Source organism: Mirounga leonina, unplaced genomic scaffold, assembly GCF_011800145.1.
Source record: "Mirounga leonina isolate KUSES-001 unplaced genomic scaffold, KU_Mleo_1.0 Mir_200, whole genome shotgun sequence".
Classification (NCBI taxonomy): domain Eukaryota; kingdom Metazoa; phylum Chordata; class Mammalia; order Carnivora; family Phocidae; genus Mirounga; species Mirounga leonina.
Window position 1 is genome coordinate 3,655,695 of NW_023270503.1, and position 23,196 is coordinate 3,678,890.

General features: G+C 38.7%; 1 protein-coding gene across 1 annotated transcript in view; it reads right to left on the reverse strand.

The window, feature by feature from the left end:
* Positions 1–23,196, reverse strand: part of EFCAB5 (EF-hand calcium binding domain 5) — a 195,141-nt gene that overhangs the window by 85,540 nt on the left and 86,405 nt on the right. The window contains exon 8 of the mRNA XM_035027657.1: positions 21,532–21,602. Within this exon, the coding sequence (XP_034883548.1) occupies positions 21,532–21,602 (71 nt within the window). The remainder of the gene's footprint in view (positions 1–21,531; positions 21,603–23,196) is intronic.

A 23,196-nucleotide genomic window follows, 5' to 3' on the forward strand; every position in this document is an offset into this window, starting at 1 on the left:
ATCTGTTCTACTGTTCTTTTAGTTTCTATTTCATTGATTTCTGCTCTGATCTTTATTATTTCTCTTCTCCTGCTGGGTTTAGGCTTTATTTGCTGTTCTTTCTCCAGCTCCTTTAGGTGGAGGGTTAGGTTGTGTACTTGAGACCTTTCTTGTTTCTTGAGAAAGGCTTGTATTGCTATCTACTTTCCTCTTAGGACTGCCTTTGCTGCATCCCAAAGATTTTGAACAGTTGTGTTTTCATTTTCGTTTGTTTCCATGAATTTCTTAAATTCTTCTTTAATTTCCTGGTTGACCCATTCATTCTTCAGTTGGATGCTCTTTAGCCTCCATGTATTTGAGTTCTTTCCGACTTTCCTCTTGTGATTGAGTTCTAGTTTCAAAGCATTGTGGTCTGAAAATAGGCAGGGAATGATCCCAATCATTTGGTACCAGTTGAGACCTGATTTATGACCTAGGATGTGATCTATTCTAGAGAATGTTCCATGGGGACTAGAGAAGAATGTGTATTCTGTTGCTTTGGGATGGAATGTTCTGAATATATCTGTGAAGTCCATTTGGTCCAATGTGTCATTTAAAGTCTTTATTTCCTTGTTGATCTTTTGCTTTGACGATCTGTCCATTTCAGTGAGGGGGGTGTTAAAGTCTCCCACTATTATTGTATTGTTGTCGATGTGTTTCTTTGCTTTTGTTATTAATTGGCTTATATAATTGGCTGCTCCCATGTTAGGGGCATAGATATTTACAATTGTTAGATCTTCTTGTTGGATAGACCCTTTAAGTAGGATATAGTGTCCTTCCTCATCTCTTATTACAGTCTTTGGTTTAAAATCTAATTTGTCTGATATAAGGATTGCCACCCCAGCTTTCTTTTGGTGTCCATTAGCATGGTAAATGGTTTTCCACCCCCTCACTTTCAATCTGGGGATGTCTTTGGGTCTAAAATGAGTCTCTTGCAGACAGCATATCGATGGGTCTTGTTTTTTAATCCAATCTGATATCCTTTGTCTTTTGATTGGGGCATTTAATCCATTTACATTCAGGGTAACTACTGAAAGATAGGAATTTAGTGCCATTGTATTGCCTGTAGGGTGACTGTTACTGTATATTGTCCGTGTTCCTTTCTGGTCTATGTTGCTTTTAGGGTCTCTCTTTGCTTAGAGGACCCCTTTCAATATTTCTTGTAGGGCTGGTTTTGTGTTTGCAAATTCCTTTAGTTTTTGTTTGTCCTGGAAGCTTTTTATCTCTCCTTCAATTTTCAATGACAGCCTAGCTGGATAGAGTATTCTTGGCTGCATATTTTTCTCATTTAGTGCTCTGAAGATATCCTGCCAGTCCTTTCTGGCCTGCCAGGTCTCTGTGGATAGGTCTGTTGCCAATCTAATGTTTCTACCATTGTAGGTTACAGATCTCTTCTCCTGAGCTGCTTTCAGGATTTTCTCTTTGTCTATGAGACTCGTAAGTTTTACTATTAGATGTCAGGGTGTTGACCTATTTTTATTGATTTTGAGAGGGGTTCTCTGTGCTTCCTGGATTTTGATGCCTGTTTCCTTCCCCAAATTAGGGAAGTTCTCTGCTATAATTTGCTCCATTATACCTTCTACCCCTCTCTCTCTTTCTTCTTCTTCTGGGATCCCAATTATTCTAATGTTGTTTTGTCTAATGGTATCGCTTATCTCTCGAATTCTGCCCTCGTGATCCAGTAGTTGTTTCTCTCTCTTTTTCTCAGCTTCTTTATTTTCCATCATTTGGTCTTCTATATCACTGATTCTCTCTTCTTCCTCATTTATCCTAGCAGTTAGTGCCCCCATATTTGATTGCACGTCATTAATAGCCTTTTTGATTTCAACTTGGTTAGATTTTAGTTCTTTTACTTCTCCAGAAAGGGTTTCTCTAATAACTTCCATGCTTTTCTCAAGCCCAGCTAGTATCTTTAAAGTGATGATTCTGAACTCTAGATCTGACATCGTACTAATGTCTGTATTGAGTAGGTCCCTGGCAGTCGGTACTACCTCTTATTCTTTTTGTTGAGGTGATTTTTTCCATCTTGTCATTTTGTGCAGAGGAGAATAGATTAATGAGAGAACAAAATGCTAGCAGAGTAACCACGTCCCCAGAAAATATACTCTAAACAAATCAGAAAAGACCTGAAGCAGTGGGAAAAGAAAGGGAAAGAGAAAAAAAGGAAAAAGAAAAAAAAGAAAAAGAAAAAGATATAAACAAACAAAAACCGAACAAAACAAAACAACAACAACAAAAAAACCAGAATGTGATCAAATATGATCAGGCTGGTATCTAGATCAGTGCCACACACTAGATTTTGGGTGTATTTTGGTCTGTTAGAAGAAAGTGCCTCCCAAGATTTTAAAGAAAGAAAAACTTATATATGTACAAAAATAAGGGTTGATATGATGAAGGGATGGAATATGACTGTAAAGATGGAAATTATAAAAAATTTTATAAAAGGAATTGATAAGAAGTTGTTTGAAAAAAGAAAGAAGAGGATTTAAAAAAAGAAAAAAGGAAAAAAAAAGGGAGAGAATGTGATCAGGCAGGGGAGTAGGAAAAAACCATATACCAGAGATTTAGGGTATATTTTGATCTGTTAGAAGAAACTATCTCAAAATTTTAAAGAGAGAACAACTTATATATATATATGCCAAAAATATGGGTAATTACTATGAAGGGATAGAATATGACTCTAAAAATGAAAAATAAAAATGTTTTTTATTTTTTATTATTATTATTATTTTTAAAGATTTTATTTATTTTTTAGAGAGCAAGCGAGAGAGAAACAGCATGAGAGGGGAGAGGGTCAGAGGGAGAAGCAGGTTCCCTGCAGAGCAGGGAGCCTGATGTGGGACTCGATCCCAGGACCCTGGGATCATGACCTGAGCCGAAGGCAGACGCTTAACCATCTGAGCCACCCAGGCACCCAATAAAAATGTTTTTTAAAAAAGGGATTAATAAGATGTTAGTTGAAAAAGGGAAAAAGAAAAATTCAAAAAAAAAAAAGAAAAAAGAAAAAAGGACAGTTAAAAAAAAAATTAACTTTGAAAGACTAAAGAATCATGGTAAAAAAAGCCATGCATTCTATGTGTAGTATTCCCCTAGCGCTGGAGTTCTGCCGTTCTCATTGATTGGTAAACTTGGTCTTGACTGGCTGTTCTCGCTGATCTTCTAGGGGAGGGGCCTGTTGCCATGGTTCCCAAATGTCTTTGCCCCGCCCTTGCCCAGTCCGGGCTAAGTAATCTGCTTGGGTTGCTCTCCAGAGCTTTTGTTCCCTGCGAGCTTTCCGAACAGCTTTGGAGGCTGAGAGTGAAGATGGCGGCCTCCCAATCTCCGCCCCAGAGGAGCCGAGAACTCCGGGCCCTGCTCCTCAGTGACCCCCCAGAGAAAAGCAGTCAGTCACTCCCGTCTCCCTGGTCTACTGCCGCACTCTGTGCTCACCCGGCAGGTGACCGCGCGTTTCTATCTCTGGCACCAACCCTGGGTGGAGTCTCCAAACCCAGCAGATCCCTGCGGTGCGCTCCCGTGCCGCTCCTCCCGTGGGAGGAATGTGAGTCTCCCTGGATCTGCCACTTGTTGGGTCCCTGCTGGAGGAGCAGTGGCCCGACTGTGCCGCGGATCACGGTTTATGGCAACCCCGAGCTGAGAGCCCGTGCCTGGGCTCCGTCTCTGCAGCCGGCTTCCCCGCTCCTATACCCGGGAGCTCGGCCGCACTCAGGCACCCCCGGTCTTTCTGTGACCCCGAGGGTCCTGAGACCACACTGTCCCCGCAAGTGTTCCACCCTCCTATCCCCCCCACCGCTCTGCTTAGCCACTGGAGCAATGTCTCTCAGCAGAGCAGACTTCTAAAAGTTCCGATTTTGTGCTCTGGGGCTTTATCACTTGCCGGTAGTGGCTGATGGAGGCCCCCTCCCCCGCCGTCTATCCTCCTGAATATCGCCTTGGATTCACTTCTCCGCATGTCCTACCTTCCAGAAAGTGGTTGCTTTTCTGTTCAGAGAGTTGCTGCTATTCTTTTCTTCGATCTCCTGTTGAGTTCATAGGTGGTCAGAATGGTTTGGTCCCTATCCAGCTGAATTCCTGAGAGGAGACGAAATCCAGGTCTCCTACTCCTCTGCCATCTTGCTCCGCCCCCCTAACACTGGAAGAATTTCTAAGTGAACTCCTCTTGAAATGTTAGCGCAACTCATAAGCCATTGATTTCCTCCTCTGTCCCAACCAAGCACGGTGGTAGCCAAATTTGTACGGTAGTCCAACTTGGATTGAATTACCCTACTTCCATAGCCATAAATGATTGGACCAGCGGATGATCCTTAACCTAAACAAAGCCATTCAGATTCTTTCCACTAGGAATTGGGAATTAGGACTGGGAAATGGTTGGCTGTCCTCTGAGAGGGGCTGGGCCTGTAAATGTAAACTTAAGAGTTATTGGGTGGCCAGATTCCGCCAGGTGAACTGAGGATGTAGGAAGAGTCAGTACTTACACAGATGAAACAGAAAGCGGAGAGAAGAGTCTTGATGTTTTTCCAAGTCCCTGTTCTAATCTCTTGCAGAAGTCAGATCATATTCTTGCCCTTAGACTCCATACATTTCATTTTCAGCTACATTAATTCAGGTTGGCTTCTGTTTCTTGCAACTAAAGGATACTAACTAATATAGTTTGTTTAAAATGGAAAATTTTGTTGGAATATTTTACTGACATAGTTTTTTAAATGAAGGATATAGTAGATATTTCACTTCCTCATTAATATCATCTAGGCAAATTTAAAAATGTATTATGTAAGAGATACATTAGGCTTGAACCCATGCTAATGAATCATAAACCACTATTCAACTGGTTTAGAGATCAAAAGGAAATTTTAAAGCAGAGTAAAAGAGCTTTTCTAAATATTTAGTTTCTTTGGTGGCTAAAACCTTCTAATTGTCATTATTTTTGATGGATCAGTGAGTACAGTTAGGTTTTTATGTGTTAACCTTGGGATGCGGAAAAGTGTAATGGTTAAGAATTTGCATTTTGCCTCATCAAAACACCAATGGCATTTTTCACCGAGCTAGTACAAAGAATCCCAAAATTTGTATAGAACAACAAAAGACTTCAAATAACCAAAACAAACTTGAGAAAGTAGAACAAAGCTGGAGAGATCACACTCCCTGATTTCAAGCTATACTGAAAGACTATAGTTAGCAAAATAGCATGGTATTGGCATAAACACAGACATATAGATCAATGGAATAGAATAGAGAGCCCCCCCAAAAGAAATAAACCCATGTATTTATGGTCAATTAATCTATGACAAAGGAGGCAAGAACATACAATGGGGAAAAGACAGTCTATTCAATAAATGGTGTTGGAAAACTGGACAGTTACATGCAAAAGAATGAAACTGGACCACTATCTTATACCATATACAAAAAACAAATTCAAAATGGATTAAAGACTTGGGTGTAAGACCTGAAACCATAAAACTTCTAGAAGAAGACATAGGTAGTAAGTTCTTTGACATTTGTGTTAATATTTTTTTTTTTTTACCATTCTCCTGAGGCAAGGGCAACAAAAGCTAAAATACACAAATGCAATTACACCAAACTAAGAAGCTTTTGCACAGTGAAGGAAACCATCAACAAAACAAAAAGGCAACCTACTGAATGGGAGAAGCATTTGCAAATCATACATCCAATCAGGGGTTCATATCCAAACTATATAAAGAACTTACACAACTTAATATTTTTTTTTTAAAACCTGATTTTAAAAAATGGGCAGAAGCTTGAATAGAAATTTTTCCAAAGAAGGCATACTGCTGGCATGGCTAACACACACACATGAAAAGATACTCAACATCACTAATCATCAGGGAAATGTACATTTAAACCACAATAAGATATCACCTCACCCCAGTCAGACTGACTATTATCAAAAAGAAAAAAACAAGTGTTGGTGAGGATGTGGAGAGAAGGGAACCCTTGTGCACTGTTGGTGGAAATGTAAATTGGTGCAGCCACTGTGGAAAACAGTATGGACATTCCTCAAAAAATTAAAAATAGAACTACCATATGATCCAGCAATTCTATGTCTGGGTGTTTATCTAAAGAAAATGAAAACACGAATTTGAAAAGATATATGTTCATTGTAGAATTATTTACAATAGCCAAGACATGGAAGCAACCTTGTCCTCAATAGATGGACAAAGATGTGGTATATGTATACAATGGAATGTTACTCAGCCATAAAAAAGGAGATTTTGCCCTTTCCAACAACATGGATAGACCTAGATGGTACTATGCTAAGTGAAATAATATGGAATCTAAAAAACGAAGCAAATGAACAAACAAAATAGAAACAGACTTATAGATACAGGAAACAAATTGTTGACTGCCAGAATGGGGAGGGCTTGGGGGGTGGGTGAAATAGGTGAAGAGGAACAAGAACGACAAACTTCCAGCTATAAAATAATTAAGTCATGGGGATGTAATGTACAGCATAGGGAATATGGTCAATAATATTGTAATAATTTTGTATGGCAACAGATGGTAATGAGGCTTAATCATGGGTATAATTTCATAATGTACCGTAGTATCAAATCACTATGATGTGCACCTGAAACTAATAGGACATTATCAACCAAATATACTTAAAAAAAGAGGAGAAATCTGGGAAAGGTAATAGGGACTATAGGGAGTCTTGCAATTTTAAATAGGATGGTGTGGTAGATTTGGAGATACACTGTACAGATTCCCCATCATAGCAGGAAGGTGGTCAGCAGACATTCTTTAGCTTTCAGGTCCTTCAGGGTCTGCTTTCACTGCAGAAAGCCACCGTGGTTTGGTCATGTCTGTCATAGGGCAGCCTGAATTCAGGAACTAAATGAGAGAGAAATAGAGAGGCCTGGACATTCAACCTGATGTAGGACACACTGATGGGCAATAATACTTGCTTCAGAGCTCTCTTGTGGGTTGGATGAGGCTTTATCAGGCCTGTATTGCAGCTGACTTCTCCTGACTAATTATGTTACACTTCTCTCCCTTCACAGCTATTGATCCCAATTAATAACCTGCACACCAGCATCTGTCTCAGCATCTGCTTCCAGAGATTGCAACCTGACAGGGGGCATCATGGAGAAGGTGACATTTGAGCCAAGAAGGAGAGGAGGGAGTAAACCACGTGGAAATATGGGAGAAGTACTGTCCTGGAAAAGTGCTAAGGCCCTGAGGTGAGAACACGCCTAGGGTTTTCTAGGAATGGCAAGACAGCTAATGTGGCTGGGGCAGAATGAGGGAGGTGTACAGAGAGTGAAGACAGAGGGGTCACCAGACAGACCATGTCAAGCCGTGGGGCCATGTTAAGGACTTTGGTATTTACTTTAAGTAAGATGGGAAGCCATTGGAGGGTTTTGAGCAGAAGACTGGCTAATCTACCTTTCTTCTTCTTTTTTTTTTAATATTTTATTTATTCATTTTTCAGAGAGAAAGAAAGAGAGAGCACAAGCAGGGGGAGCAGCAGAGGGAGAGGGAGAAGCAGGCTCTCCGCCGAGCAGGGAGCCCAATGCGGGATTTGATCCTGGGACCGTGGGATCATGACCTGAGCTGAAAGCAGACGCTTAACCGACTGAGCCACCCAGGCATCTCCCTTTTTTTTTTTTTTAACTTTATTTTCTTTAGTGATCTCTACACCCAAAGTGGGGCTCAAACTCATGACCTGAGATCAAGAGTCACATGCTCTTCCCAGTGAGCTAGCCAGGCGCCCCTCCCTATCTTTCATTTTAAAAGGCAAGGGTGAAAGCAAGGGCATCAGTCAGGAGGCTAATGAAATAAGGCAGTTGTGAGATGGTGATGGCTTAGCACAGGTTTTGAGAAGACATCAAATTCTAAACATTTCTGGCAGGTGGAGACAAAACAAACAAACAAAAAAAAAAAACCAACCCTCACATTTTAGAGACAGATTATCTGAGTTCAAATCCCAGTTCCCATATTTACTGGCTGAGTAATCTTGGCTGAGTCACTGAACTTTCCAGTTTCTTCATTTATGAAATATGTATCACAGTAGCTATCTCACTGGGTCATGAAGAGGATCCTGGTATGTACAGAGTACAGGTATTTCATGTAATAAGTTCTCTGTAGCCATTGCTCTTGCTTCCTTTTGAACTAGGTAAGAAATTGACCAAGAAAGTTTTTTCTATAGAATGAAAGTCCACTCGGCTGACATACCTATTTAGAAGGAAAAACCCAATGAGATCAGTGATTCTCAAAATGTGGTGCCTTGACCACATAACCCGAGAGCTTGTTGGAAGCTCTGAGAGCACCACTTGAGAGATTGTTAGAAATGTAAATTTGGTATAAACATACGGGTGCATGTATCCCTTTGAATTAGTATTCTTGAATTATTTGGGTAAATACCCAGTAGAGTACTGCAATTGTTGGATAAGGTAGTTCTATTTTTAACCTTTTGGGGAATATCCAAACAAGCTGCACCAGTTTGCATTCTCACCAACAGTGCACAGTGTTTCTTTTATAGCAGCATTATTTACAATAGTCAAGATATGGAAGCAAACCAAGTGTCCATCAAAAGAAGATGTGGTATATATATATAATGGAATATTATTCAGCCATAAAAAAGAATGAAATCTTGCCATTTGCAATGACATGGATGGAGCTAGAGTATAAGGTTAAGTGAAATAAACCAGTCAGAGAAAGACAAATACCATATGATTTCACTCATATGTGGAATTTAGGAAACAAAACAAAGAAACAAAGGGGAAAAAAATAAGACAGAGAGAGAAACAAATCAAGAAACAGATTCTTAATTATAGAGAACAAGCTGATGGTTACCAGAGGGGAGGTGGGGGAGAAATGTAATAGGTGATGGGGATTAAAGAGGGCACTTGTTGTGATGAGCACAAGGTGATGTATGGAAGTGTTGAATTACTATACTGTATACCTGAAACTAATATCACACTGTATGTTAACTAACTGGAAATAAAAAAAAATTTTTTTTTGAGAGAGAGAAGGCAGGGGAGGGGCAGATGGAGAGGGAGAGAGAGAAAATCTCAAGCAGGCTCCACCCCCAGGATGGAGCCTGATGTGGGGCTCAATCTCAAGACCCTGAGATCATGACCTGAACTGAAATCAAGAGTTGGATGCTTAACAGATTGAGCCACCCAGGTGCCCCAAAATAAAAACTTAAAAAAAAAAAAAGAAAGAACCCAGTCTTTTAGGTGGCTATTAAAGCAAAATGTATATAAAGAAATAAACAGGGGCGCCTGGGTGGCTCAGTGGGTTAAGCGGCTGCCTTCAGCTCAGGTCATGATCCCAGGGTCCTGGGATCAAGCCCCGCATCGGGCTCCCTGCTCAGCAGGGAGCCTGCTTCTCCCTCTCCCTCTGTCTGCCTCTCTGCCTACTTGTGCTCTCTATCTCTGTCAAATAAATAAATAAAATCTAAAAAAAATAAATAAATAAACATTTTTTCTTCAAAAAAAAAGGAAAGAAATGTAAATTTGGGGGCCCTACTTCAGACCTACTAAATCAGAAACTCTGGAATGGGACCCAGAATCTGTGTTTTTAAAAGCCCTCTGAAAGCAAAATACACTTCTAGCTCTTAACCAGGCTCCTTCCAGTCACAAATGTGCAGAGTCAGAACAGAAAAAATATGAGTAGATGTCACATGACCAGACCAGTTGCCTCCAGGATTCTTGGAGAAGGGAAATCATCTTTCTTTTCCCCTCTTAAAAAACAGACCCCAACACATTTCCACTGTTATTCTTTCCTTATATTCCAACACTCAGAACTCTTGTGACATTAGCATGTGGTTGTGGAAACCATGTATGGAAATTCAAGTGGGCCCCAGCCAAGGGGACAGACAGACTTGGGTCTTTTTCCTCCAACCTTTACACATGGTAACTTGAAATAAAAAGTCCACTCTGGAGTCAATAAATAAATAAATGCATAAGCCCTCTGGGTTATTCTTATGTTCACTAAAGGTTGAGAACCATTGAAATAGATGATACGGGACAATAGTTCTTAATTATTCCAGAATCCTAAGATCCTGTTGTTCAATCCTTAATGTATAAATTAAGCTTTTGGGAATTGACCTCAAGGCCATTTGAGTTTTCTGGTTGTGGAATCCTATTAAACCAAGGATTAGTTTAACTGTTTCTCCAAGAGACACTTCAACATTCTGGATTTAGAGCCCATGGGTTTTCTGAATGAGTGTGTTCCATAAGTGCGGGCTATATGACATAAAGACTACCATTGCCAACTAACTACAAATCAAATTCCAAATAGAACAGTTACAGAAGTTTGCAGGTGTCTCTTGTAAAAACAGAAGGTGAAAACACATGGCCTTTGTGTTCCTATCCTCCCACGGAATAAATCAATTAATATCCACCAATCCTGAAATGATTACTTAGATTAATTTAAGAATATAATGAACTACGAATATCCTTCCATTTGGTAGGTCTGTGAATTGCTAAACATTTGAATTGTACTTAATCAAGTTATCTCCATGTGCTGGGTCCCATTGTGATGAATTCTGGGCTGTTCCTTTCTGACTCGAAAACCAAAATACTGAGAATGTAGTAAATGTCACACTTAAAAGATTGGTATTTACTGTTAAATTCTACAGCTCTGAGCCACTGGGATTCACATTTATTTAGTTGTAGACATACTGGAGAGTTGATGAAGTGGGTGATATAAAAGCAATAGAAAGAAAAATATATTTGGAAATTAACTATTTTAGGCATTAACTTCCAAACTGTATTTGTAAGTCCTGGTAGTAAATAACATTTTCAGAAATGCCTGCAAAGACTATAGAATATTGGAATACACAGATTATACTGGCTATCTATCATTGAAGAAGTGGTATGTTCATATAGCATTTGGGCAGAAAATTAGATTTCCAGTCTCAGGGAACTTTTAAAAACAATTAATGCTAATTATATACTCAACAAAGCAAAAATATACTTTAACTCTTTTGATTTTTAAAAATCAGAATCATTTGCTTAACAAATGAATTGAACTAAGGCCTTATTCAATATCCGGTAGTAATAAAAGTGACAAACTGAAACACACCATTTTCCCCCTAGTGGTGAGGTAGCTTAGGCAATGTTCTGGCTTAGGTTGTGTCCCCACACAAAGTTCATACGTTGAAGGCCTAACCCCTAGTACCCCAGAATGTGACTGTATCTTGGGATAGGATCTTTGTTTTTTATTTTTTCAATTTTATTCATTTATTTGAGAGAAAGAGAGTGTGTGCATGAGCAGGGGGAGGGGCAGAGGGAGAAGCAGACTCCCCGCTGAGCAGGGAGCCTGACTTGGGGCTCAATCCCAGGACCCCGAGATTATGACTTGAGCTGAGGGCAGACGCTTAACTAAGCCACCCAGGTGCCCCTGAGATAGGATCTTTAAAGAGGTAATTAAATTAAAATGAGATTATTAGGGTGGGTCATTAACTAATATGACCAGTGTCCTAATAAGAAGTGGAAATTTGGACACAGACATGAACTGAGGAAAGACCATGTGAAACCATGGGGAAAAGATGACTACCTATAAGCCAAGGAGAAAGGTCCTCAGAAGAAACCAACCCTGCCAATACCTTGTCTTGGACTTTTAGTCTCCACAGCTGTGAGAAATTAAATTCCTGATGTTTAAGTCACCAAGAGCTTTGTTATGGTAGCCCTACCAGACTGATACAAACAATAAGGAATTGATGATCAGTAAATTCCTTTATGTATTTCTTACAGTTGAAGACCACCTACGAAGACACATACCTTGGAGGATAGTTTACCATAGACCATCCCCTTTCCTTGGTTTAAAATTCCCTCATTTCGCCCCAAGGTTTCCTCAGGCAGTTTTCAGAGCATATTGCTGCTCCTACTTACACCTCCACTAAAGTCATCATTCTTCCTCCTTCTGTCCTTCCCTGCCATAGCTCAAAGCACATGAAAAAACAAAATAAGCAGAAAACAGCAAAAATTACAAAATACAAATGACAAATAACAGAATAGAGAGCCACTCAGATACGTACCATTTTGGGGGAAATGCACAGCCTGGATTTAGCAGAATACGTTACAGGAAAGACACAGTCTTTGAGTAATTTTTTTTTTTTTTTTAAGATTTTATTTATTTATTTGACAGAGAGAGCACATGAGAGTGGGGAGGGTCAGAGGGAGAAGCAGGTTCCCTGCCGAGCAGGGAGCCCGATGCGGGACTCGATCCAGGGACTCCAGGATCATGACCTGAGCCGAAGGCAGTCGCTTAACCAACTGAGCCACCCAGGCGCCCACAGTCTTTGAGTAATTTGATGAAGCCTCTCGATTTAAAATTTAAACGTTGAGCCACGTTAGTTTGAAGGCCTCAGACATACTGGTATAAAATAACTGAACATGAGAAAGTGACTATCTCAAAGCAGACCACTGGGAGCAAGAACAGACTAAGTCCCAGAGAAGAGAATTCAGGCAGAGACACGGCCCTTATTTACTCCTGCACCAGTTCCTTAGTGTCACAGAATCCAAAGTTAATATCTGAATCCCAGTGAATAGTATTTCTAGTTTTTGCATATAATTATTCTTTTTTTTTATTATTTATTTGACAGAGAGAGCAGAGACAGAGAGCACAGCAAAGGGAGAGGGAGAAGCAGACTCCCTGCAGAGCAAGGAGCCTGATGCGGGACTCGATCCCAGAATCCTGGGATCATGACCTGAGCCAAAGGCAGACACTTAACCGACTGAGCCACCCAGGTGCCCCTGCATATAATTATTTTTAAGCCCATTATATAATTCAGGTGCAGACCTCAGACCGCTTGAAGCCCAGACCTGCTGAAGGATGCTCTTGGGAAACTGACCCTCATTTTACCCAGTCCCACAGTAAACAAGAAGGTGTTAGATTGTTTTCACTTGCCTCTGGTGAGCAGGTAAATGTATGGCCTGCGTCTTCACAATGATCAGGTGGGAGATTAGATCAAAGCAAAGCAAACTCCTCAATGAGGGTGGCTAACTGCCTCGGTTTGCCTGGGACTTCCCTAGTTTTAGCACTGAGAATCCCATGTTCTAAGAAACCCCTCAGGTCCGGGGAAAACCAGGATGGTTTGAAAATCTAAACCATTGATCCATGCCAATGGATCACAGGTCTAATTCCTATGGAAAACTTTGGGGAACCTCTGTTTGGAAGCATGCTGTGTTGTATCCTGCTTTGTATAACAGACTGTCTCTGTAAATATCAAAATCATTTGCCATAAAAGAAACTTTACAGCCTTTAACCATGTGTGAGGCATATTTCCGTTACCATCCCATTGGACAACCACACATGGGACAAATGGTATAGAGTTCTTATTCTATGGTATGCATTCATCCATTCTCAATCCACTTGTTGTATTTGTAGAATCACACGATAAAGAATGTGTCTGTTATAGATAACTGGGAATGATAATGAACACAAATGATAATTTGAGTCAGGATTCTGGTGCCTAGAGTGAGCAGAACCGATAAGCATGACCTGACCTTTGGCTCAGGTCATGATCCTGGGGTCCTAGGATCAAGCCCCGGTTCCGGCTCCCTGCTCTGCGGGAAGCCTGCTTCTCCCTCTCCCTTTGCCTGCGACTCTGCCTACTTGTGCTCTCTCTCTATCAAATAACTAATAAAATCTTTAATAAATAAATAAAGACTTCACTCTGTTTGAGAAAACTATACTTTGTTATTACTTTGGAGGCAAGAGTTTGGGGAACTAACTTTGAAATTACACCAGGGGAGGAATATAACCCAGGCCAGAGCCAGCTGATACTATCAATAAAAACAGAAGTATGTCAATATCTGGAGCCCCCAGAGGTAGGGAAAAAGGGTCTGCTGTGATGAGAGATCAGCCTCCCTCAGTTCCTCACTCTGGAGTCTTTGGGAGTCCTCCTCTCCCTGAGGCCATCTTTACCCTTCACTCCCTGAACTCTTGCCATACTAAAAGTCTTGTATGTAGTTATCACTAATGGTTTAGAGATAAGAAAATTCCTTTCCCTGGTAGTGCATGGTGATGCCTTCTTCAGATAGCATTTCCCCCACAGAAATAGTCACTCGTATTAAGAATTCCATTTCAGGCTCATTCAAACCACAGACCCCAGGGGCGCCTGGGTGCTCAGTCAGTTAAGTGTCTAACTGTTGATCTCAGCTCAGGTCTTAATCTCAGGATTGTGAGTTCAAGCCCTGCATTGGGCTCCACAATGGAGTGGAGCTTACTTTATTCATTTTTTTAAAAGATTTTATTTATTTATGAGAGAGAGAGAGAGAGAGAGAGAGAGAGAGAGGCAGAAGCAGGCTCCCTGCCTGGAGCTTACTTTAAAAAAATAAAATAAACCACAGACCCCAGTGACTATATAAAATATTGCTTCTATTTGGAAAATGGGTTCCAAGTTCCAAACAACCTACAGATTTTTTTTTGAGAGGGACATATAGCCATTTGTGGGACTGTCATTTAAAAAATTATGGGCATTTTAACAACTCCAAGAAACTTTTGCTTTGAGATGTACCAAGAAAAATTTAGAGACCCTTACCCCTCAGACTTCTCTGGAAGCAAATTATTAGAAAATGCCTTATGAAAACAAATGGAATTTGTAGAACTCAAAAAGTCCAGGAAATTAAAAAAGAAACTTCCTATCTAAAAAAGTTAACTAAGTTCTCTGTAACCACAGTAATGGTGGTTTTCTTCTGTTGATAAACAAATCAACTAATCAGTCAATTGAAAGGGTGGATCCTCTGTAAGGTCGAAATCTGGAAACTTCAGGAAGGATAAACCTATCAGCACCTGCTTACTTCTGGCCTGAACACAGTAACGGGAACCCAGTGAAATCTAAGACTTAAGACTTCCGTTCCTTTTCAAACTTGCATACAATATCTACATAGAAAACTCAACACCAGTGTTAAAATGACACAAATGGGGGCACCTGGGTGGCTCAGCTGTTTAGCGTCTGCCTTCGGCTCAGGTCATGATCTCAGGGTCCTGGGATCGAGCCCCGCATCAGGCTCCCTGCTCAGTGGCGAGTCTGCTTCTCCCTCTCCCTCTGTGATCTCTCTCATTCTCACTCTCTCTCAAATAAATAAATAAAAATCTTTAAAAAATAAAATAAAATGACACAAATGCTAAGTTTTGCCTCCTGGAATGAGTTGTCTTTTGGAAACTAGAGTGTTCTGAGAATTTAAAACAAGATTGACACTCTCCCCAAACATATTTCTTTTGTGTCTAAATAACTTACAAAACAAAAATCCCAAATAAACCAGTACATTCTACATCTTAAATTATTCCTGTCAATATATAAATGTTTAAAGGTTCCTTTCAAAGTAAGGAGCTACAGGTATGGCAGGTGGAAGAAATTTAACCCTCGTAACCACCAGATGAGTTTCCCACATGAAACCTGCCCCACTGAAGTCTCATTTTTCTTTTACTATGCCTCCCCTGGCAGTGATGAATATAATAATGGGAATGTTTTGTACCTGTTTGTTGCTTTGTAATTGTCTTGTTGTGGTGTGTGTCCTTAATTTGCTTGTATTTTGACCCTTCTATTCCCTGGATCCTACCTTGGTTCCATCCAGTATGTGTATGCCTGCATGCTCGTACACACACACACTCACACACACACACACACCTGCATATACTCACAGGCACACTCCCATAAAACAATGCATTATTTGGTCCTTGAGGGTAAGAAATACAACTTCTAATTTTGACATCTCTCCTACCAGAGAGTAAGTGAATATTCAGTATTCAGTATATACTTAGTAACTAAGAGACTAGACATAAATATTCTTCTATACTATATTATAAAGAATATAAAATATTCTTCTAAAAATAGCTATTTTGGGTCTTCATTTACTAGAATAAAACAGATGAAAAGTGAGAGAAGTTATACTCCCCAAAAAGATTGTCTGCTTCTCCCTCTCCCACTCCCCCTGCTTGTGTTCCCTCTCTCACTGTCTCTCTCTCTGTCAAATAAGTAAATAAAATCTTTAAAAAAAAAAAATTGTTCCAAACACTGCTTCTATGTCATATGATATGGTCAAAGATTTGTTGATCAGATAATTAAATATTTTCAATAAATATTTCTATGCAAGAAATATTTCCTTGGTTTCTGTTGATGTTACAGCTCTTCTCTATAATGAAAATACCTGAATATGGGTTGTTTACGTTTCAGGAAGCAATGTCAGGAAATGTCAGGAAAACTAATATTAATAGCTCAAACCACCCATTAAAACAAAATAGTGTGTGCATACCCACACACACACACACTCACAAAGGTATTATGTAGAATGCTAATGAATTTGTATCAAGTATCATTGGATATACATGACCCTTACCCATTTCATTTTAATTGTGTGGATATACATACACACATATGCACACATATCATATATGGATATATATGTATTTGTGTAGGATTTGTGTGTATGAATACATGTACATGTGTATATGTATATATTTGTTGAATTAATTAAAATAAATGAAGGGAGAAGAAAAGTAAAGCTGATATCAGACTTCACAACATTCAATACCAGAAAACAATTAAGCAATGTCTATATAGTTTTGAGGTGAAAAGAAAAGAAAATGTGACCTAATTACACTATACCCATCCACGGTATAATTTTAGAGGCAATACACAGACATTTTCAACACAAAAGAACTCAGAAAATATAATACCCATGTGACCTTCCTGAAAAAAAACAAACTACTTTGTAATAAATTCAGCCGATTAAGAGCTGAATCAAAATAAATAACTCAGGAATAGCAAAGCCATTATAAAAGGACAGGAAGTGCTTTTTATTTTAGTGTAGTCCTAATAGTTTAATTTTGCTTGAGGAGACATATCTAGAAAAATGTTTCTACAGCCAATGTCAGAGAAATTACTGCTTATGTTTTCCTTCACAAGACTTATGGTTCAGGTCCCACCTTTAGTTCTTTAATCCATTTTGAGTAGCTGTCTAGTTTTTCCGATACCATCTGTTAAAGAGTCTACGTTTTCCCCATTGTATATTCTTGCCTCCTTTATCAAAGATTAATTGACCATACAATTGTGGGTTTATTTCTGGACTCTACCTACTGTTCTATTGATCTATATATCTATTTTTGTGCCAGTACCATACTGTTTTGATTACTACAGCTTTGAGTATACCCTGAAACCTGGAATTGTGATACCTACAGCTTTGTTCTTCTTTCTCAAAATTGCTTTGGCTAGGGCGCCTGGGTGGCTCAGCTGGTTGAGCGACTGCCTTCGGCTCAGGTCATGATCCTGGAGTCCCGGGATCGAGTCCCGCATCGGGCTCTCTGCTCGGCAGGGAGTCTGCTTCTCCCTCTGACCCTCCTCCCTCTCATGCTCTCTGTCTCTCATTCTCTCTCTCTCAAATAAATAAATAAAATCTTTAAAAAAAAAATTGCTTTGGCTATTTGGGGTCTTTTCTTGTTCCATACAAATTTTTGGATTATTTGTTCTAGCTTTTACATAGTGAAGAAAACCACCAACAAAACAAAAAGGCAACCTACTGAATGGGAGAAGATATTTGCAAATGACATATCCGATAAGTAGTTAATACCCAAAATATATAAAGAACTTATATAACTCAATACCAAAAAATAATCCAACTAAAAAGCGGGAGGAGCACGTGAACAGACATTTTTCCAAAGAAAACATACAGATGGCCAACAGATACATGGAAAGATACTCAATGTCACTAATCATCAGGGAAATGCAAATTAAAACCAGAACGAGATGTCACCTCACACCTGTCAGAATGGCTAAAACCAAAAATACAAGAAATAACAAATGTTGGCAAAGATATGGAGAAAAAGGAACCACCGTGCACTGCTGGTGGTGGGAATGTAAATTGGTGCAGCCATTGTGGAAACCAGTATGAAGGTTCCTTAAAAGATAAAAAATAGAATTACCATATGATCCAGTAATTTCACTGCTGGGTATTTACCCAAAGAAAATGAAAATACTAACTTGAAAAGATAAATGCACCCCTATGTTTATTGCAGCACTATTCACAATGCCCAAGATAAGGAAGCAACCTAGGTGTCCATCAGTAGATGAATGGATAAGGAAGATGTGGTATACACACACACACACACAGGAATATTATTCAGCCATAAAAAAGAAAGAAATCTTGCCATTTGCAATAACATGGATGGACCTAGAGAATATAATGCTAAGTGAAATAAGTCATTTAAAGACAAACACCATATGATTTCACTCATATGTAGAATTTGAGAAACAAAACAAATGAACAAAGAAAACAGGAAACAAAACAAAAAAAAAACCAGACTCTTAAATACAGAGGACAAACTGGTAGTTGCCAGAAGGGAGGTGGGTGAGGGGAATGGGTGAAATAGATAAAGGGGATTAAGAGTACACTTATCTTGATGAGCACTGAGAAAAGTATAGAATTGTTGAATTATTTTATTATATACCTGAAACTAATATAACATTGTATAATTATACTTCAATTAAAAAAAAAAGGATGGGGCACCTGGGTAGCTCAGTTCGTTAAGTGTCCAGCTCTTGATTTCGGCTCAGGTCATGATCTCAGGGTCATGGGATGGAGCCCTGCCTCTGGCTCTGCCCTCAGTGTGCAGAGTCTGCTTGTCCCTCTCCTTCTGTTCCTCCCCCTACTCTCTCCCTCTCTCTCTCTCAAATAAATAAAAATCTTTAAAAAAATAAAAATAATTTGATTTTTTTAAGATTTTTTTAAAAGATTTTATTTATTTGTCAGAGAGAGACAGAGCGCATGCACAAGCAGGGGGAGAGGCAGAGGGAGAAGCAGGCTTCCTATTGAGCAAGGAGCCCAATGCAGGACTCGATCCCAGGACGCTGGGATCATGATCTGAGCTGAAAGCAAATGCTTAACCAACTGAGCTACCCAGACATCCCCCCCAAAATAAAAATAATTTTAAAAAAAGAATAGCAACTGTACCTCAAGTCCATTTAAAGATTAGTCCAAGACTAATCAACTATGGGAATTGTAATTACAGAAAGTGAATAGTGTAAATCTGCATAAAATAAAAATTATAAAATAATTAAAATTGGGAAATATAACAAGGAAAAAAATAAGATGAGGAAATACTAAATACCTTCATCTTTTATAGTAGGACGTCAGTTGTTATAATTGAAAAATGTGATCAAAAAGTAGTGAATGGAGAAGCTCCTGAGTGACTCAGTTGGTTAAGCATCTGACTTTTTTTTTAAGGTTTTATTTATTTATTTGACAGAGAGGGACACAGCAAGAGAGGGAACACAAGCAGGGGGAGTAGGAGAGGGAGAAGCAGGCTTCTGGCTGAGCAGGGAGTCCGATGCGGGGCTTGATCCCAGGACCCTGAGATCATGACCTGAGCTGAAGGCAGACACTCAACAACTGAGACACCCAGGTGCCCCTAAGCATCTGACTCGATTTCACCTCAGGTCACGATCTCAGGATTGTGAGATCAAGCCCCGTATCAGGCTTCACGCTGGGCATGGAGCCTACTTAAGATTCTCTCTCCCTCTCCCTCTGCCTCTACCCCACACCCCCCTCTAAAAAAAATAATGAATGGACTTTAATAATAATAATAATGAATCTTCATCATAGGGTCTTAGAGTGATTTTAGAATGACTTTTGTGAAGTTAGGTTCAATTTTAATAATTCTCTTATTTTTTTATTTCAGATTCTCTTTCTACTGTTGGAATCAAGTACAAATAGTTTTTATTTTAATTAATAAAATTTTATAACAGAATTTATGATTATCTACATTGCTATATACCCATATATCTATTAAGACAGTATATAAAACTAGGTTTTATAAAATAAAAAATAAGTTTTTATTTATTTATTAAAACTGTTTTACATAATGTTTACCTAAGGGTGACAATGGTTGTTTCTGGGTAAGAAATTTTTGGTGATTTTATTTTATTTATTCATTTATTTATTTTAAGATTTATTCATTTTCAGAGAAGGAGGATGGGCAGAAGGAGAGAGAGAATCTCAAGCAGACTCCCCACAGAACGTGTAGCCCAAGTGTTCCATTCCATGATTCTTAATATTGAAATCTGCAGTTTTGTTTGTTTGATTGCTTATTTTCATTATTTGATCAATTACTTTAATTTCATCTTTTTTGTCACTTTATATTAGGTGCTTTGCTTATAAAGTGCATATAGCACGTTTTTTCCCAATTATCAAAATCCACCAATCATAAGGTAGAAGAGTATGGATTTAAGAAATTTTAAAATTACATAGGAAAAGTTTAATCTTACTAGTAATCAAAAAGATGAAAGTTAAGAAACAGAATGCATTCAAATTGCAGAGGTTTCTTTTTTTAAAAAGATTTTATTTATTCATTAGAGAGAGAGAGAGCAGGCAGGGAGGAACAGAAGGGGAGGGAGAGGGAGAAAGAATCTGAAGCAGACTCCGTCTGCACTGAGTGCAAGGCCCAAAGTGGCACTGGATCCCACAACCAGCAGATCACGACCTGAGCTGAAACCAAGAGTCCGAAGCTCAACTGACTGAGCCACCCAGGTGCCCTGGTTTCTTGTATTCAATAATGCCCAATGTTGGTGAGAATATGGTACTTTGAAAGCTCTCATACATTGATGATGGGAGAATAAAACAATACAATTAAAAGCATAATTTGACAATAGATACCCTTTGGCCATTAGTTTGGCCCCATGACTAATGGATGCCAAGTAGACAAATACAGAATCTAAGAAACCACAGAATATAACAGACAGGATTGCCAAATTTTTATCTCTATGATAATGATTTTAAGGATTCCAGAATCCTTCACACAGAACTTTGAAATTGCATACAGTACATGGCCATCACCTACAACTGAGCAAAGGTGTAGGAGAGAAGGAAAAAGTTACCTTGACTCTGGGACCCAGAGTTAAAGAAGGGAAATTAGAGGAAAGACGTGAACAAATATAAAAGCAACCTATAAAAGACTTATGACTCTGGTACCATTAAATTGCTCCTTTTACTTATCCTAATACAATCCCAAGACAAAAGTAATCCCATACTATCTCAGATGAAATATGTAGACTTTGAAACCAAACTGCCTGAGTACAAATTTGCCCAGCTTCACTAATTATGAGACCTTGTGCAAGTTACTTAACCATTTTGCACCTTAAGTGTCTTCATCTATAAAAGCAGGAATAAGGATTGCTGAGAGCATTACCTGACTTAATATATGGATAGCTTAGGACAATGCCTGGCCTATAAGAAATGTTTTATAACTTTCAGATTTCTTTATCTAAAATGCAGTGGGAAAAGAAGCTGCTTTTTCTTGATCTTAACTGAAGGTGTGAGTGGAAGTTTTTCTCACTTTCACATCATGAGTACCACTAACTGAAAGAAATTGTAAAATTCCTTTGATTATAAGATGTACCCTAACTTCAGAGAAGTTAAAATGAAATAACATAATATTTATCTTAGAATAGAAATAAGTTAGTATGCTTTAATTTAATTCTAAGTTAATGTGTGCGTGACATCCATGCAAAATAATTTGATTCAAATTATGAATAATGTAACTTCTTACCTCTGTAAATTCCATTTTGTTCAATCTTGGTTCCATTGAGTCAGCAATATCCAATTGTTTGCAACATGCTTCTAATTATGGAATAAAAGGTATTTGCTAGTTAGTTTGGTTGTAATACATTCATATTTCATATTCATTTTATAGCACTTTAGAAGAACGTAAAATTATTTCTTAATTAATGTCTATCTTAATATCCATCAATATTTACAATAAAGCAAATGATATATAGTTGGGTAACATTCCAATTACTACAAAATTATTGCTTTTCCTGGCTTTTATTTAACCAAGCAACCCAAACACTGAAATAAATGTGTCTACATTTTTAACGACCAGCCTGAGATAAAGCAAAAACAAATATGCACATCAATAGTATAAAGAAGACTATGAAAACAACTGTGTTGGGTTATGCTAGCATTTACAGAAGCAGGTCCTAAAACACAACACTTCTACAAACCTTCTTTTTAAATATTTTGTCTTTAATGCTTCTTAAATTAAATAAATAATATACAAATATGTTCTTTTAGTAAAAGATTCAAATAGTACAAAAACATAAGCAGCAAAACTTGAATATCTCCCTTTTTCCCTGCCCCCCACCAGCATTCTCACTCCCCCTTCCCCCACCACCCCGGAAGGAACCACCATCAACCCTTTGTTGCCACCCTTCCAGCAACCTTTCTAGGTATTTTTGTTTATAACATACATTTTTTTTTTAAGATTTTATATATTTATTTGACAGAGAGAGAGACACACAGCAAGAGAGGGAACACAAGCATGGGGAGTGGGATAGGGAGAAGCAGGCTTCCTGTGGAGCAGGGAGCCTGATGCGGGGCTTGATCCCAGGACCCTGGGATCATGACCTGAGCCGAAGGCAGACGCTTAACAACTGAGCCACCAGGCGCCCCAAGTCATGGGTTTAAATAATAACCTGGGTAGTGTGTATAATGTGTAAAATGATAATAGAGCCAAAAAGAAAACTCTGAAAACAACATTTAAGGTACAAATAAGAACCAAGAAACAAAATGCTAAGAGGTGATCGATGATAGATGAAAAATCAAGAAAGAATGATATCACAAAAGCCAAGAAAAAAAGAGTTTCATGAATAACAGAGTGATCACTAGTGGTAAATATGGCAGTTAGTTCGGATAAAGATTTTTTTTTTAAACCTCCTTTTGATATGACAATTATGTAATCTTTATTGACCATAACAAAAAACAAACACAAACTGTGTAAAAGTTCATGAGGAAAGCACTGGATTCCTCTCCTACTTCTAACCCCAAATCCTCCTGCCTATCATGGTCTGGTACATATAAGATTCTTTAGTCACTCTTGATTTTTGTAACTGCTTTTTATGAGATATCAGTTACTGTTATAAGAAGATCATATAAACTTTAGTATAAACTTATGCATTAGATGCTGTTATCCTCATCCCAGACCTTCCCCCAAGCTCTAGAAGATTATGCAAGCCACACTGGTTTCTAATGGTAATAGCTGTTATTAAGTGTATGTGTCTGTCCCCTGGAACTTAAGGAGGAACTTAAGGAGAGGAAAGATGCCATAGTCCTCTTCCCATCCTCTACCCCATCACAGTATCTGGAACTAGGTGAGGGCTTAATAAATATTGAATGAATGAATGAATGAATGAACGGTACAGGAAATCTGAGGTAG